The following is an 18,177-nucleotide window of genomic DNA, read 5'->3' as shown; positions in this document are numbered from 1 at the left end:
TAAAGCAAAAATTCTTCAAAAGCCAATGTGCATCATCATTACAAAAAATAGTATTGTTTAGCTTTGTTTGTAAATGTGCAGGAATTACCACACTGATTTATTATAGCAGTCGGATTCATTTATCAGTCTAATCGCTGCCTTTTCCTTGTTATACACACTCAAATACACATTTTTCCCACAGCAATCCAAGGAAACTTGTACAAGCAGGCGGAGAAAATGTGGGCAAAGTGAGTGTGAACTCAGGAAGATGAATGTCTGGAACTGACATGAGTTTAGAGTCAAACATGAAGAAACTAGCGCACACACACACACACACATGCACATTATCTAATGGAGTAGATTTAAATCATCATGAGAAAACAAGACAGAGAGAGAGAGAGACAGCCGTGCGGAAGGCTCTCCAGGCTGTGTGGAGATTTGGCTGCGACCAGACAGAATCAGCAAACTAAACACGAGAGCTGCAGAACATGATCCACAGAGAAAACTGGAAAACAAAATGTTGTAGTGTTGACCAAACAGCTGAACACTGAGTTTTAGAGGACACATTACATAACAGAGAGAATTATGGGTAAAAAAAAAATTGATGATTAAAGTTTTATTTTAAGTGAAATACATTAGTTTACAACAACTATGTTTACGCAGTAGTCATATAACTTAAAGGGTTAGTTCACCCAAAAATTAAAATTCTGTCATTAATTACTCACCCTCATGTCGTTCTACACCCGTAAGACCCTCGTTCAACTTTGGAACACAAATGAAGATCTTTTTGATAAAATCTGAGAGTGTTCTGTCCCTCCATTGACAGCTACGCAACTACCACTTTGACGCTTCAAAACATTCATAAGGAGATTATAAAACTAAACCATATGAATTGAGTGGTTTAGTCCAAATTTTCTTAAGAAACATTCATCAACTCACACATCAGTTGTGGTAAACAGAATCTTAAGCATGTTTGACTGACATGTGCGAGAACCAGTGAGGTTCATTCTCATGTTACACGGCACATTTGAGCTTCTGCAAGAACCAGTGAGGTTCCTTCTTGTGTTACACAGCACGTTTGAACTTCTGCGAGAACCAATGAGGTTTATTCTTGTGTTACTCCTTACGTTTGAGCTTATGCAAGAACCAATGAGGTTCATTCTCGTGTTACGCAGCACGTTTGAGCTTCTGCGAGAACTATTGAGGTTCATTCTCGTGTTACGCAGCACATTTGAGCTTCTGCGAGAACTATTGAGGTTCATTCTCGTGTTACGCAGCACATTTGAGCTTCCGCAAGAACCAATGAGGTTCATTCTCGTGTTACGCAGCACGTTTGAGCTTCCGCAAGAACCAATGAGGTTCATTCTCGTGTTAAGCAGCACGTTTGAGCTTCCGCAAGAACCAATGAGGTTCGTTCTCGTGTTAAGCAGCATGTTTGAGCTTCCTCAAGAACCAATGAGGTTCGTTCTTGTGTTACACAGCACATTTGAGCTTCCGCAAGAACCAATGAGGTTCGTTCTCGTGTTACACAGCACGTTTGACATTCTGCAAGAACCAACGAGGTTCGTTCTTTTGTTACGCAGCACGTTTGAGCTTCTGCGAGAACCAACAAGGTTCATTCTCGTGTTACGCAGCACGTTTGAGCTTCTGCAAGAACCAATGAGATTCCTTCTCATGTTACGCAGCACGTTTGAGCTATTGCAAGAACCAACGAGGTTCGTTCTTGTGTTACGCAGCACGTTTGAGCTTCTGCGAGAACGAATGGGGTTCGTTCTTGTGTTACGCATTACGTTTGAGCTTCAACAAGAACCAATGAGGTTTGTTCTTGTGTTACGCAGCACGTTTGAGCTTCCGCAAGAACCAATGAGGTTCATTCTTGTGTTGTGCAGCACGTTTGAGCTTCTGCGAGAACAAATGGATACCTTCTCATGTTACGCAGCACGTTTGAGCTTTTGCGAGAACAAATGGATACCTGATGTTACGCAGCACGTTTGAGCTTCCGCAAGAGCCAATGAGGTTCGTTCTCGTGTTACGCAGCGCGTTTGAGCTTCTGCATGAACCAATGAGGTTCATTCTCGTGTTACGCAGCACGTTTGAGCTTTTGCAAGAACCAATGAGGTTCGTTCTTGTGTTACACAGCACGTTTGAGCTTCAACAAGAACCAATGAGGTTCGTTCTCGTGTTACGCAGCACATTTGAGCTTCCGCAAGAACCAATGAGTTTCATTCTCGTGTTACGCAGCACGTTTGAGCTTCCTCAAGAACCAATGAGGTTCGTTCTCGTGTTACGCAGCATGTTTGAGCTTCTGCAAGAACCAATGAGGTTCGTTCTTGTGTTACGCAGCACGTTTGAGGTTCTGTGAGAACCACTGAGGTTCATTCTTGTGTTACACAGCACGTTTGAGCTTCTGTGAGAACCAATGAGGTTCGTTCTGTTGTTACACAGCACGTTTGAGCTTCTGCGAGAACCAACCAGGTTCGTTCATGTGTTACGCAGCACGTTTGAGCTTCTGCAAGAACCAATGAGGTTCATTCTTGTGTTACGCAGCACGTTTGAGCTTCCGCAAGAACCAATGAGGTTCATTCTTGTTACGCAGCACGTTTGAGCTTCTGTGAGAACCACTGAGGTTCATTCTTGTGTTACACAGCACGTTTGAGCTTCTGTGAGAACCAATGAGGTTCGTTCTGTTGTTACACAGCACGTTTGAGCTTCTGCGAGAACCAACCAGGTTCGTTCATGTGTTACGCAGCACGTTTGAGCTTCCGGAAGAACCAATGAGGTTCATTCTTGTTACGCAGCATGTTTGAGCTTCTGCGAGAACAAATGGATACTTTCTCATGTTACGCAGCACGTTTGAGCTTCCGCATGAACCAATGAGGTTCGTTTTCGTGTTACGCAGCACGTTTGAGCTTCTGCGAGAACAAATGGATACCTTCTCATGTTATGCAGCACGTTTGAGCTTCCGCAAGAACCAATGAGGTTCGTTCTCGTGTTACGCAGCACGTTTGAGCTTCCGCAAGAACCAATGAGGTTTGTTCTCGTGTTAAGCAGCATGTTTGAGCTTCCGCAAGAACCAATGAGGTTCGTTCTTGTGTTACACAGCACATTTGAGCTTCCGCAAGAACCAATGAGGTTCGTTCTCGTGTTACACAGCACGTCTGACATTCTGCAAGAACCAACGAGGTTCGTTCTTTTGTTACGCAGCACGTTTGAGCTTCTGCGAGAACCAACAAGGTTCATTCTCGTGTTACGCAGCACGTTTGAGCTTCTGCAAGAACCAATGAGATTCCTTCTCATGTTACGCAGCACGTTTGAGCTATTGCAAGAACCAACGAGGTTCGTTCTTGTGTTACGCAGCACGTTTGAGCTTCTGCGAGAACGAATGGGGTTCGTTCTTGTGTTACGCATTACGTTTGAGCTTCAACAAGAACCAATGAGGTTTGTTCTTGTGTTACGCAGCACGTTTGAGCTTCCGCAAGAACCAATGAGGTTCATTCTTGTGTTGTGCAGCACGTTTGAGTTTCTGCGAGAACAAATGGATACCTTCTCATGTTACGCAGCACGTTTGAGCTTTTGCGAGAACAAATGGATACCTGATGTTACGCAGCACGTTTGAGCTTCCGCAAGAGCCAATGAGGTTCGTTCTCGTGTTACGCAGCACGTTTGAGCTTCTGCATGTACCAATGAGGTTCATTCTCGTGTTACGCAGCACGTTTGAGCTTTTGCAAGAACCAATGAGGTTCGTTCTTGTGTTACACAGCACGTTTGAGCTTCAACAAGAACCAATGAGGTTCGTTCTCGTGTTACGCAGCACGTTTGAGCTTCCGCAAGAACCAATGAGTTTCATTCTCGTGTTACGCAGCACGTTTGAGCTTCCTCAAGAACCAATGAGGTTCGTTCTCGTGTTACGCAGCACGTTTGAGCTTCTGCAAGAACCAATGAGGTTCGTTCTTGTGTTACGCAGCACGTTTGAGCTTCTGTGAGAACCACTGAGGTTCATTCTTGTGTTACACAGCACGTTTGAGCTTCTGTGAGAACCAATGAGGTTCGTTCTGTTGTTACACAGCACGTTTGAGCTTCTGCGAGAACCAACCAGGTTCGTTCATGTGTTACGCAGCACGTTTGAGCTTCTGCAAGAACCAATGAGGTTCGTTCTTGTGTTACGCAGCACGTTTGAGCTTCCGCAAGAACCAATGAGGTTCATTCTTGTTACGCAGCATGTTTGAGCTTCTGCGAGAACAAATGGATACTTTCTCATGTTACGCAGCACGTTTGAGCTTCCGCATGAACCAATGAGGTTCGTTTTCGTGTTACGCAGCACGTTTGAGCTTCTGCGAGAACAAATGGATACCTTCTCATGTTATGCAGCACGTTTGAGCTTCCGCAAGAACCAATGAGATTCCTTCTCATGTTACGCAGCACGTTTGAGCTTCTGCGAGAACAAATGGATACCTTATGTTACGCAGCACGTTTGAGCTTCCGCATGAACCAATGAGGTTCATTCTCGTGTTACGCAGCACGTTTGAGCTTCCGCGAGAACCAATGAGGTTCGTTCTCATGTTACGCAGCACGTTTGAGTTTCCGCAAGAACCAATGAGGTTCGTTCTCGTGTTACGCAGCACGTTTGAGCTTTTGCAAGAACCAATGAGGTTCGTTCTTGTGTTACACAGCACGTTTGAGCTTCAACAAGAACCAATGAGGTTCGTTCTCGTGTTACGAAGCACGTTTGAGCTTCTGCAAAAACCAATGAGGTTCGTTCTTGTGTTACGCAGCACGTTTGAGCTTCTGTGAGAACCAGTGAGGTTCATTCTTGTGTTACACAGCACGTTTGAGCTTCTGTGAGAACCAATGAGGTTCGTTCTGTTGTTACGCAGCACGTTTGAGCTTCTGCAAGAACCAACCAGGTTCGTTCATGTGTTACGCAGCATGATTGAGCTTCTGCAAGAACCAATGAGGTTCATTCTTGTGTTACGCAGCACGTTTGAGCTTCCGCAAGAAGTGGTATTTGGAAATGCAGCCAATGGACAGACAGACATCTTTCAGATTTCATCAAAATGATATTCATTTGTGTTCCGAAGATGAACAAAATCCTATTGGGTTTGCAACAACAAATGCAACCTGGAGCATTACATTTTTACACTATGAGAAAATCACATTTTAAGTAATTGTTTCAGTGAGACGGATTGGGCTACGGATAACAAATCATTATCATTGAATGACTCATTTATTTCATTAATTTATATAATTATATTATTAGCATGCTGAGTTTGAGATCAGTAAGATTTTTTTAAAATAATAATACTCATTCTGTCACGGAACGAAGGCTGATTCACAATAAACAAGGTTTAATATAATAAGCAGGTGGAAACAGAACAGTGTGTAACACACAAGCATAGCACACACAAACAATAACCGACAAGGGACCAAACTGAACAGGGAAAATATATACACAGAGTAAATGAGGGAACTAAATGGGAACAGCTGGGCAAGGATTAATATAATCAGACACCTAATGAGAATATGACAGACAGCAGACCACACGTGACACATTCAGCAAGGATGAATTAAACTGCCAAAAGTGACAGTAAAGACACTTGTAATTATTATTTCAAATAAATGATGTTCTTCAGCATCAAAGAATGCTGAGCAAATCACGGTTTCCACAAAAATATTAAGCAGCCCAACGGTTGTCAAAATTGATAATAATAAAAATGTTTCTTGAGCAGCAAATTAGCATATTAGAATGATTTCTGAAGGATCATGTGAAACTGAAGACTTGAGTAAATCCAGCTTTTCCATCACAGGAAAAAATAAAATTTAAAATATTGTATAAATGTTGTATAAATGTCAATATTACTGATTTTACAATATTTTTGATTAAATAAATGTCTTAATGAGCACAAGAGACTTATTTCAGATCATTTTACCACCGCCAAACTTCTGAACAGAATATTTGCATTAGCACTTTCTCCAAACAGTGTAAGTAGCATCAGTGTCTTTCCTGGTTTCATTCCCTGTTTTTGTTCTATTTGTCACTCGAGACATTTTCCAAAGGCTTTACTGTAAGAACAATGACTGTAGTCATTTCTCGTTGGCTGTTGCTCTGGATTGTTTGCCAGTGTAAACATATGTTTGGACTTGACACCAGATTCAGATCCAAAATCCAGAGTTTCCTAAATCCACACACACTTCAAACATTTTTAACTGGTCCAAAACACACAAAGACAAATTTACTGTCTTAAATGTAAACTAAATATAATCACCATAGATCAGTGAGCTGTAATTTTAGCAGACACTCTTATATAAAGCATATATATCTGTGGACACAATGGTGACAAACCAACTTCGACCATCACTGAACCACTATTTCACACCATAAAAAAACAATGAGCCTTATCCCTAAAATAAAACTTTTGGCATTTCTAAACATTATGTAGTTCTTCATAAATCCCCTTTTCCCATGAATCTATGATTAATCACAATCATCTTCCACTGCTCATAAGCTAACAATAGCAAAAACTGAAATGATACTCTTTTCTCTGTCATCTAAATATATTAAACCAGAATAAATCAGGTCTAGCTCTGTAAAATGAACCCTTGAACTTTCTGCATCACTCCAGATTTTAACATACAATATTTCTGTTTGCACAGCAAGAGAAGAGAAGAGCAGAAAAACAGGCAAGACAAAAACAGAAACAGAAGAAGAGCGAGAGAGACACTGAGGTGTACAGAGACAACTGATCTATTCTGGGATTTCTGTGTCTGAAAGAAGTTTATCACATTAATGTGGGACAGAGAGAGAGAATAATAGACATTGCATTGTCAGCAACTTTGAAATACGAGCAGCCTTTTCGCCAAAACTCCCCACATCTCTCTCTGGAGCCTGGGCTAACTGTTTCAGCAGCTGCCTGTGGCGATGTACGCAGCCAAAACACTGCACACACACACACACACGTTTACACGCTTAAAAACGCCACAACTTTTTCGAAATTTAGTGTCACATGAATGCAGTCAACAGAAGGGGGCGATAGATTGTACTGCTGCAAATTATCAAAAATGGACGAATGATCCCAAACTTTTCTGGTAGGGAGCCCAGAGTACAATACGTTCCCTTCAGTACTTGAAAACATCTCGATTCCTTGTTCTGTCCAGCAATATTTCATTTCAAAACACATACAACATGCTCTCTCACACACACGCATTAGATGAATCTCATGAAAATATCATATTTCAGCCCAAAATCACAAAATATACTGTATCAGGGCAAAATAAATGGAAGTAAATAAATAAGAAGTAAATGTGATAGCATTTACCCACAATTGGCTGCTTTTTCTTACAAAAATATTACCTATAAAGCCAGAGCAGAACTGTTGTGCATCTCCAAGCTGCAACACACAGCGGTGTTTCATTTCTGAATGAATCAATCAGATGAACCAATGATTCAATGGCTGATTGATAAAGCCATTTACTTCATTCCTGAATGAATCAGCTGTTTGAATAATCAAATGAATGAATGACTTACTCATTTAGACATTTACTGCCACCTACTGGCAGTTTTACTTTCTTATTTAGAGTATCATTTCGTAAAAAAAAAAATAATGTAATAAAATTATGTGGATAGTTTGCCCAAAAATGAAAATAAATATGTTTTATATATTATAATATATAAAATATATTATATATTAAAATTATTATATAATAATAATAATAATATTATATACTAATATTAATAATATATATAAGCATTATATATGCACATATATAATATTACAATTATATAAATTGTATAAATTATATAAATGTATTTAATTTATTTATTTATTTTTATATAATTATATATATATATATATATATATATATATATATTATAATTATAATTATTATTATTATTATTATATAGTTCAGCATGAATTAAAGGTAGTACATACCACAATGATATATAAATACTTAAATAAATATATTTAAATAATATTAATTAAATAAATGAATTATTTTTTGCATTGGAGTCATGACAATTTGTGGGCAAATGTGTTTAATTATCATTAAAATTATGACACAATCTAAAGCATCTTAATGGTCCTTAAAACTGTTTAATTTCTACAGATTTTGGAGTTAAATAAGACCCAGACACCTTCTTGACAGGTTGTGTTAGTTTTACCCACACATAAACTGTCCAGTTTAACTGGAGTTTCAAAGTTTTTGAGGTCTTGTACTTATTAGGTTTGTTTAAAAATGACATCATTGCAGCTGCTTATGACCTCATCAGCCCAAGACACAGGAAACCGACCGCATGTGATCCGCATTAGAACATGGACTCACAGTGGGAGAGATTACAAAAAGATTTTAATGAAGCAGCATGAAACTCACCACAAGAACGACTAAATATCTGGGCGAAATCAAGACCACAATCGCCACATGCACACGTGTGACGCCGTCCACAAACACATCCAGGCAGTGTCTGGCCATTCTCAAGAGTAAAAAAAAAAAAACCCAACCACAGAAACCAAACCATCCAATGACGTGAACACACACACAGTGGCAGCGTCTGGAGACCTTTAAGATCTTTGCCAAAAGCAACAGGCATGTCTACCACAGCATTTTCCCTACGTTCCTTTTGTCCACCAACCCTTCTACTTAATTTCTCCCTTTCCTCATCACTCACCTCCACTTTCACTTCTCCATTTGATTATAATGACATCTCCGGCCCTACAGCAGAAGATTCTTGGCTTTTTAAGATTAGCTTCCTCAAATGCAGCACTGAATGCTGGATTATTTAGACTCTGTTTTCACCAGGAACCATTATGAAGTTTAATTTGGAACTCTGAGTAACTACTGAACCAAATGTTCTAATGTTTCTTTAATGTTCTTGCTCATTCATGCAGGGAAAGTTTATTCATTCTATTTACATATACAGACTGCATTTTTAAATGTGTGATTTAAGCAGCACCAAATAGAAAAATATTCAGACATACAAGAAACAAATACTTTTAATCATAGTAGTTTCTTTAAACTGCAATAATTAAAGCTAGCCCTAATCATTTATCTACCTTTAAAACAGCTTTTTATGTCTGCTGATGCAGATTTTTCTTGTTTTTGAAAGAAGTCTCTTCTGCTGACCAAGGCTGCATTTATTAGATTAAAAATGCAGTAAAAACAGTAATATTGTGAAATATTATTACAATTTAAATGAACTGTTTTCTTTTTGAACATATTTTAAGATGTAATAAAAAGACTTCAATGTCACATGATCCTTCAGAAATCATTCTAACATGCTGAAACGCTGCTTAAGAAACATTTCTGATTATTATCAATGTTGAGAACAGTTCTGCTGCTTAATATTTCTGTGGAAACTTTGATATGTTTTTTTTTTTTTTTTTTTTTTTTTTGATGATGATGAACAAAAAAGTGCAGAAAACTGCATTTATTTGAAATATACATCTTTTATAACAATTTAAAAGTCATTACTTTCACTTTTGATAAATTTAATGCATTCTTGCTGAATAAAAGTTACTGACCACATACTTTTGTACAGTATTGTAAACAGGAAAATAATAGCCAGTCATATCTCAGCCTAACATGTTTCATGTTTCCTAACATGTTTCATAAAGTCCCACCTACTTTATTTTCAACACAATATTTTGCTCCACTCGGAAATCCATCACCTTATATAAGTTAAATATCTAGTGAATGCAGTTTCTTCTAATCAGAATCTAATCAGAAACATTAAACAGAACATCATTCTTTGTCTCATTTTCTCTTTCAGACGTAGAGTGACATGTAAATCAGACTGATTTCAGCCTCAGAGGGAGAGATTCTCACATGCACACACACAAATGTTGGGTTTTCATGTTTTATGGGGACACTCCATAGCCATAATGATTTTTATACTGTACAAACTATATTCAATTCCCTAACCCTAAACCTAAGACATAACTTATTATGATTTATAAACTGTTTTCCTCATTGGTACCAACAATGTCCTCACAAAGACAAGGATTTCAGATATTGCCATTCTGTCCCCATAACATAGGGTTTACCTGAACCACACACACGCATACGCACTTCTGCTGACCTGTACGTGTGCTGTGGAAACCCCCTCAATGATTTCATGAGACATGAGCCTCAAACTCCTCATCCAGAACTTTCCACAAAAGGCATCGCTTTTATCTCTCTATGATTGTGAGATATTTATGCACTGTTATGAAGCAAACTTTTCCATCTGATACAAGTCTAACACTGATAACAGTATGATGCTGCAGGAGATTGAAGATAAACATCTGCAGTGCTGTCTCCTGTCTACATACAGTATGTGCATACTTTCTAAACAATATTATAAATTAAATTGAAACGTATATTGAAATGTCTGATTTGGAGCTCTCCTCAGAAACTTGCTATACAAATATGCTTCTCATATGAGGCACATAAGATACTCGACTGATTCCAACATTGTTTTATGTTAATATGAGGATAGCATAAAATACACATATAGAACACAGAAATATTGTGTGTTCTAGTAAGCAGCTGCTACATCACTACATAGTATATTTAAATCAGCGATGCCATAAATCATAATTTCAGAAATGTAAACTATCAACTGGAATATTATAACTGATTCCAATAGATTGCAACAGAGTTTGATGTTAAGATGACAGTAGCATAAAATAATAAGCAAAAACACATAAAACACACAAAAATTGGGTGCATTTAATTAAACAGAACTATTTTTGTCAATACTGTCCATTACTGAATACAAATTAAGAAAATTTATAGTAAAAATGTCTTTTATCTGTCATCTTGAATGAAATCGGTGAGCTCATCCAAGTGCATTCTGGGACTGTCTATTCTATAAAGTACACATGCTGTCGATTTAAGCCAAAATGAGACATCTTAAAAGACAGCATCATTTTGCAACCTACTGTACAGTTCTAAAAATGATGCAAATGCTGTCTAAATAGGCAGCTCACAAGGTTTTGAAACTGAGATAATATGTGTGATGTCTTCTAAAGGATGCAATATTTTCTATTCATTTTTTTAAGAAACAATTTAAGCACTTAAACCTAAATTTAAACCGCATTGATAAGTAGACCTGCTTAATGAAAATAACACACCATCTAGTGTACGCTTTTTATTCAATGTCTATATGTCTATTTTCAGATTCTCCATTATTCTTCTCTGTCTTTCGTCTCTTCTCTCTCTCTGTTTATCTTTGAGGTCCATAGTGAAATTTGTCAGCATTTAAGGGAATTGAATTACATGTGCAGACCCTGAAATGAAATATGTTTTCAGTGTGTAGTTGTGTGTATACGGCAGAGGATTGGTTAAGGTTCTGTGGTGACTCGGTGTCTCGCTCTGTGGAAAAAAACACACGGCTCTTTCCATTTTCTCTAAACACTTCAACTTCAAACAGAAAGGTAGACCAAACCTTAAAGACACATCAGCATTCCGCGAACCCTGTGTGTCTGCGGTCAAAGCCCTCGGGATGAACACTAACATTACCTACAGTTCTTCTGAATGACTCACATCCACTCATGGACTGTTCCAATCCCACAATCCTTCAGTTTTTGCTATCAAGACACACTGAGAAAACAAATTCAATGTACAAATTCAGCTGTGCTTTCTTATGCAAAACTCTGCTACAATGGCAGGGTGTTGCTATGCCACTGCTAAGGTGTTCAAATTAGTAATTAGAACGTTGCTATACAGTTGCTATAGTGTTTTGGATTTGTACATGTTCCGAATAGAACACTAACATATTGCTTACTACATTATAAAGGTTTTATACCTAACATTTTTTTTTAAATAATATGAAAGGGGTATAATCAATGATATTCACTACATTCATATGTAACTTTTCATTATAGAGTATATATAATTCAACAAGTGCCATAAAGTCATCATCCCAGAAATATGAAACATTTACTGTTATTTTTCATTTTTGTCCAATTTTGTGCAAAAATGTCTTAAATTTTAGCTGTCTAATCCAACTATTGAAATCGTTTCTGATTCATTCATCACATTGGAAATGAAAAGTCAAGCACATTGCATTGTGGGAAACAGAATTCCACCTAGTGTACTCTGGTTGTATATATCACATTTTGGAAATTGTAATACGTTTTCTGGGTAATTCCATCTATGCATACAGAAAATGTGCATACTGTGCAAAGTTCACATACTATGGAGGCCCTAAGGGGACATGGTGAAGAAAAAAAAATGAGATAGTAGGAAGAATAATTTTTCAATGCTTTCGAATTCAGTTGCAAAACTCAAAACTATAACTTTGTGTTCACTCACAAAATTATTATTATTTTTTATTATTAATTATTGCGTTCTCCTAGAATCGTTGCGTTTGTTCACGTAACATTTGTTTTCTTACCCAACTTTTGTTTTCCCTCAGTAATTTTACGTTTGTTCGCATAACATTTGCGTTTTCTCACCAAACATTTGCGTTCCCCCAGAAATGTTGCGTTTGTTTGCATAATATTTGCGTTTTCTCTCCAAATGTTTGCGTTCCCCCAGAAATTTTACATTGGTTCACATAACATTTGCGTTTTCTCACCAAACATTTGCATTCCCCCAGAAATTTTGCGTTTGTTTGCATAATATTTGCGTTTTCTCTCCAAACGTTTGCATTCACCCCAAAATTTAGTTTGCTTGCATAACATTTGTATTTTTGCAACACATTTGCGTTCTCTCGCAAAACTTTTGCATTCCCCCTAAAATTTTGTGTTTTTCCTCCAATCTCATATTAATCCCAAAACAAAAATTTTGCGAGTGAATGCAAAGTTTCCCAGGGGATTGTAAATGTTTTGTGAGCAATTGCAAAAGCATTGAAATAACTTTTCATCCCATTTCATTCTTTTTACCATCATCATGTCCCTTTAGGGCTTCACAAAAAGTATGCACATGATATGTCATCATCATTGAGCAATACAGTGTGAGCAAAAATACAAGCACAGCCACACTTCAAATGTACTGTATACTTTTTTTAATCATTTATTATTGACCTGACCGTTACACATACATGCACACAGGACAGTTTATAACCCTTGTGGCACAGAGTAACCCTACAATCTTACATTAGCACTACATAACCACAACTAGGTCCTAAACAAACACAACCACGTTCCTCTCTCATGTCTCCACTTGACAGTCACAGAGAGATGCTGAAATACTTAAACGCTCAGTGAAGACCACAGACACACATCCACAGACCCCTGCTAAAGACCATGAACACACTGACCAACAAGACCAAAGAAATACAACTCACTGGAGTCTCCCGCTTCTCAGTTTTTTCTTTAGAGAGAAAAATTTCAAGTTTCAGGATAGATCCCAACAATGACTCAAACTGTGCTCCACCAAGTCTGCAATCACAATATGAACTCAAACATTTCTCGTCAAAGTGTTTAAGATCAAATGATATGAGATGCTATTCACAATAATTTTTACTCAATATCTATGTCAACCATTTTTTTGGCAATAATTTTTTAGCACTTTTATTTTAGTAATGGAAAAACATCAGCGACAAAGCTGATACTTAATTGAGACATAATGGATAAAGAAAAAGCTTGTGGAGTTCCTCCTTACCTCAAAGACCTCCTCGTCCAGGATGCGCGTTCCAAAGACCACGATGCCTTTGGTGTCGATGATGGGATGAGGGCTTCTGGATAGTGTCCGTGTTACCTTTTTCTTACAGTCCAAAATCAGAGTAATGCTCTGTTTGTGAACGCTGATTGCCACACGATGCCACCTGAGTAACACACACAGACAAATTAGGGTTTTAGAGTGATCATCTAACATCTAGTACTTTGTATGGCCTCCATGATTTTTAATAACAGCACCAAGTCTTCTAGGCATGGAATGAACAAGTTGGCAACATTTTGCAACATTTATCTTTTTCCATTCTTCAAGAATGACCTCTTTTAGAGACTGGATGGAGAGTGATGCTCAACTTGTCCCTTCAGAATTCCCCATAAGTTAAACATATGTTATATAAAACTTAGTCTTGACAACATTTTGGAAATAGTTTTTGTGTTCATTAAGATATTGTTTAAAATGTTACTTTTCAAAGGGGGTGTACTCATTTACAGCGATCTATCTATCTATCTATCTATCTATCTATCTATCTATCTATCTATCTATCTATCTATCTATCTATCTATCTATCTATCTATCTATCTATCTATCTATCTATCTATCCATCTATCCATCTATCTGAGTGTCTGTCTAACAATCCACCCAAAGTTTTCCATAATATATGCATGTATATGTGTGGTTTTTCCATGTTTACATGGTTATATAGGATGTTACACCTGTGTCTGCTCACCTGTGCAGGTGTTGGCTTTACACCAGTGAGACAGATTACATATGTTGCACATCAAAGCTAATAATAAAACACACTGAATCATAACCAGACATTACGTAACTGGTTCTGTTGTTTCCAGTGTTCCAACGCTTGCCTAATGCAACAAAGTCATATTGCATGATTAAAGCTTGTGCGAGTGTCTTACTTTCCGTCTGCCAAGTTGACCCCTCTGAAGAGCGGGTAGTCCTCCGGGCCTGGTTTGCCCAGGTGATCCTCGTACAGGAAGACAGGAGAGCGTCCGACTTCCAGACCGAGTTGCTGGATGCCCTGTTCATTATACACCGACAGCAGGAAGGACTGACTGCCTTTATTTGGCTTCACCGTTGCCAAGATGGAGAAGTCCTCAGGAAATACAGACACTAAGGAGAGAGACTGTGTTATTCTTGGAAATCAAATGGGTTTTGGGGGGTTTTCTGGGATCGAAAAACTGAGAACGGTGTGCAACAGAGCATTACATCACGTCTCTGAGCGGACAGATGCTGTCAGGTAACATAGATAAAGTATTTGACACGGATAAGAGCAGAATGGAAAATGGTTGGATCTCATGGGGAACTTGGCACATCTTTGGGAAACTCTGTAACAGTCTCAGTCTGTGTGTGTGTCTGTGTTGATAAGAGTCTTGGATCTACTGGGAGAGAGTAGAGAGAGTGAGAGAGATGGAGAGAGTAATGAGGAGAACAGCTGTTCCCTAAGAGACATTTTATTATCTAATTCATCTAGCAGAAAGAGGTGGAGAGAACAAACAAAGAGAGAGAATCACCAGTACAAACAGAGAGAAAAATATATGAGCAACATTATTAAAGGAACAGCTCACTGAAAATTAATATTCTGCCATTTGTTTACTCACCATCATGTCACTCCTAAGTACAACTTATTTCCTTGTGAGGAACATAAAACAAGAAGTTGACTCTAGGTGACTAGAGCTGTCAAGCTCCAATGCCAGGAAAGTATCATTAGTATCATAAATGTATGATTTGTGTATTATATTCTTCTGAAGAAGAAGTTTGTATTAAAGAAATGAATACTTTCATTCAGCAAGGATGCATTAAATTGATCAAAAGTGACAGTTAAATCATTTATAAAGTTACAAAAGATTTCTATTTCAAATAAATGCTCTTCTTTCACATCCAAAAAACAAAAAAACGTACAGACGCCAAAACTTTGAACTGTATTGTGTATTTAACACCAAAATGTAATGTTATTTACTTAAAAAACGTATATCTTAGCTCTCGTGTCTCATTTGTCAACACTGCCATCAAACCTGATAACATATTTGAATCTGAACTTGACAGCAAACAAGACTTGAGAGTTTCATGGCACTTTTTGAGTAAACAATGACAGAATTTTCATTTTTGGTGAACTATCCCTTTAAGACTTTAAGTCCAGTCAGACTTAAAAAAAAACTAAAACAAAGAAAGAGAAGGAAAAAAAATGTGAAATTAAACAGTCTCTTTCTAAAATGAGAAAAACAGACATGACTTCTCTTGTGTGCACACACACGACATGTGCCAAACAGATGCCCACCGCCAAACCTCTGGGAAAATCTGGGCTGGTTGGGCAGGAAGTGAGTTTTCCAGTCATCCAACAGACAAAGCATCCATACATCTGTGCAGTAAACACACCTGATGATTGGTCCTGTGTTCAGTGTGTTTATGCCATTGTGTGGAAACACTTTAATCTACTGCACAAGTTTAGAGTCATTACTTGACTTCATAAAGTTTCTAATGGTTTGGAGAGAACATGTTACTATAATAACCCCACCTCAAAGACTTCAGACGTCTTTTCTGGGATCCTGTCTCCTTGTCTAACTCCTCCCTTTTGTCCTTTGTTTATGTCTGGAGATATTTTTTGAGTCTTCAGATGTGATTCTGCTCAAGTCACACCATTACAAAAACTGGGTTTTCGCAGTGATGCCATAGAAGAACCATTTTTGGCTCCTCAAAGAACCTTTAAGTGAACAGATTTTTTTTTTCTTAGATTGAAGAACATTTTAAAAATCTACACTATAAAAAAAAAACTTTTGTGGAATGGAAAAGTTAACGGCTAAAGGTTCTTCATGGAACCTAAGATGATAATAAAGAACCTTTATTTTTTTTAAATTGTGCAGACACTAAGACCCCTATTTTAATGATCTATGCACATGGTCTAAAGCGCACGGCGCAAGTGCGCTTAGGGCGTGTCCGAATGCACTTTTGCTATTTTAAGGACAGGAAAAATTGTCGGGGTGCCCAGCACACTGTCTAAAAGGGTTGTCCCTATTCTCTTAATAAGTCAATGTTGTGTTTTGGCCGTAACATGCAATAAACCAACCAAAGTCTTATTTCCCATTCTCTTTAAAAGCCAGTGCCATGGCGGATTCACTATTTACATGTCAGAATTTGCAAGCGGAAAAACTGAACACTTCTCTAGTGAGGAAAACCCAGATTCCACCAAAGCATTTTTATTTTTATGCACATAATAATAATCATTATTACATTGTAATCCTTTCATTTTTAATATTTGGCATGTTTGTGTGCTGCTGTGTCACAGTCTGTGTAATAAGCAGAGTGTATGCGCGTTATGCACCAGCATATAGGTGCATATTACTAGCGCGCTCTTTAAATAACAAAACAAATATTGCACCATTGACCGTTTCAGTTGGTCAATGGCGCAGTCTATTGCAGTTGCCTCGAAATAGTAACACACCAATAATGCAGAAGAACACACCTCGTTTTCAGACCAGCCGTCCTGCACACTATTAAAACAACTTGGAGCGAGACGTGAAAATGATAACTGCGTCAGGCTGAAACTACAGCCCTAACACTCTTTTCTACATGTGCTGCATCTCTCACAAACCTTATTTAAACTTTTTTTTGAAAAGGTTTTTTTTTTTTTTTTCCACTATTCTTTCCATCCTTTTTCCACTATAAATAAATAGTTCTTCTATTGTTGTGAAAGCCCCATTTATTTATTTTCAAGTGTGTATTCTAGATTGTTACTATTCCACACCTTCTTGCTTTGTAAGAATTATTGTAGATCTTCTAGAATGCTAAACCGCTATGTAAGAGATACTATAGATCCCTTAAAACTACAATATGTAAATGTTTTGCTGCTAGAGGTTGCTCATTCAAAACAAAGGCGTAGCTTGATGACGCCTTGATTTCACAGAATCATGGGAGTTGTTGTCTTCACGTCTACAGCTGGTGGAAAAGAATCGGGATGGGACTCATGTTCATGGATGAGATTATTAATGTTACTGTAGTATGAAGCAGAGCTGGAACGAGTGCGGTGAGAGCAGAAACAAGGCCACTGGAGCGATTGCTAATGAGAGACAAGCGTGACACATCGAGAGCAGTGGAGCTTTTATTATACCACAGTCGCCACTTCCGCTTCTTCTGGCCAAGTGTTGCGCTGTAGCAGCACTGTTTATCATATTAGATACAAGTTGTTGAAAGTTGTTATAATGCTACTCTGCGTTCGCTCTGTGGCTACTGTGAGACACTTGTTGCACAATGCAGTAAGATAGATCGATGTTAGGCATGGTAAAACATGGTACTCGCGGTAAATCAAGAAAACGAGTTTTAAACAATAAGACTTACTGTGTATGATGTTATTGATAGGCGACACACAACACTTCCCGAGTCCTGGTTAAAATTGCTTATTTCTCTGGATTTAAACATTCTTTAAATTATTTGGTATAATGTAAGTACACAAGTCAACAAAATATATAACATTGTTACACTGATTCATAAAATTATCTTGATCTGTCTGTTCCTGTAAAATATTATGACGACCAACTAGTGAAGACATTTTACTGGTCCTCACTAGTTAAAAAGGATTATAAATCATCCCAAACA

The 18,177-nt window shown here is 37.8% G+C and overlaps 1 protein-coding gene across 4 annotated transcripts in view; it reads right to left on the bottom strand.

Moving 5' to 3' along the window:
• col5a1 (procollagen, type V, alpha 1) overlaps positions 1-18,177 on the bottom strand; it is a 110,907-nt gene that overhangs the window by 56,895 nt on the left and 35,835 nt on the right. For all 4 annotated transcript variants that reach the window (XM_067374953.1, XM_067374954.1, XM_067374955.1 and 1 more), the window contains exons 3-4: positions 14,487-14,700; positions 13,564-13,726 (exon numbers count right to left, since the gene is read on the bottom strand). In XM_067374953.1, coding sequence (XP_067231054.1) covers positions 13,564-13,726; positions 14,487-14,700 — 377 coding nt within the window. The remainder of the gene's footprint in view (positions 1-13,563; positions 13,727-14,486; positions 14,701-18,177) is intronic.

The sequence above is a fragment of the Chanodichthys erythropterus genome, chromosome 22 (assembly GCF_024489055.1).
Source record: "Chanodichthys erythropterus isolate Z2021 chromosome 22, ASM2448905v1, whole genome shotgun sequence".
Taxonomy (NCBI): Eukaryota; Metazoa; Chordata; class Actinopteri; order Cypriniformes; family Xenocyprididae; genus Chanodichthys; species Chanodichthys erythropterus.
Note: the sequence above shows the minus strand (reverse complement) of the source record. Positions and strands in the feature narration are given on the sequence as shown.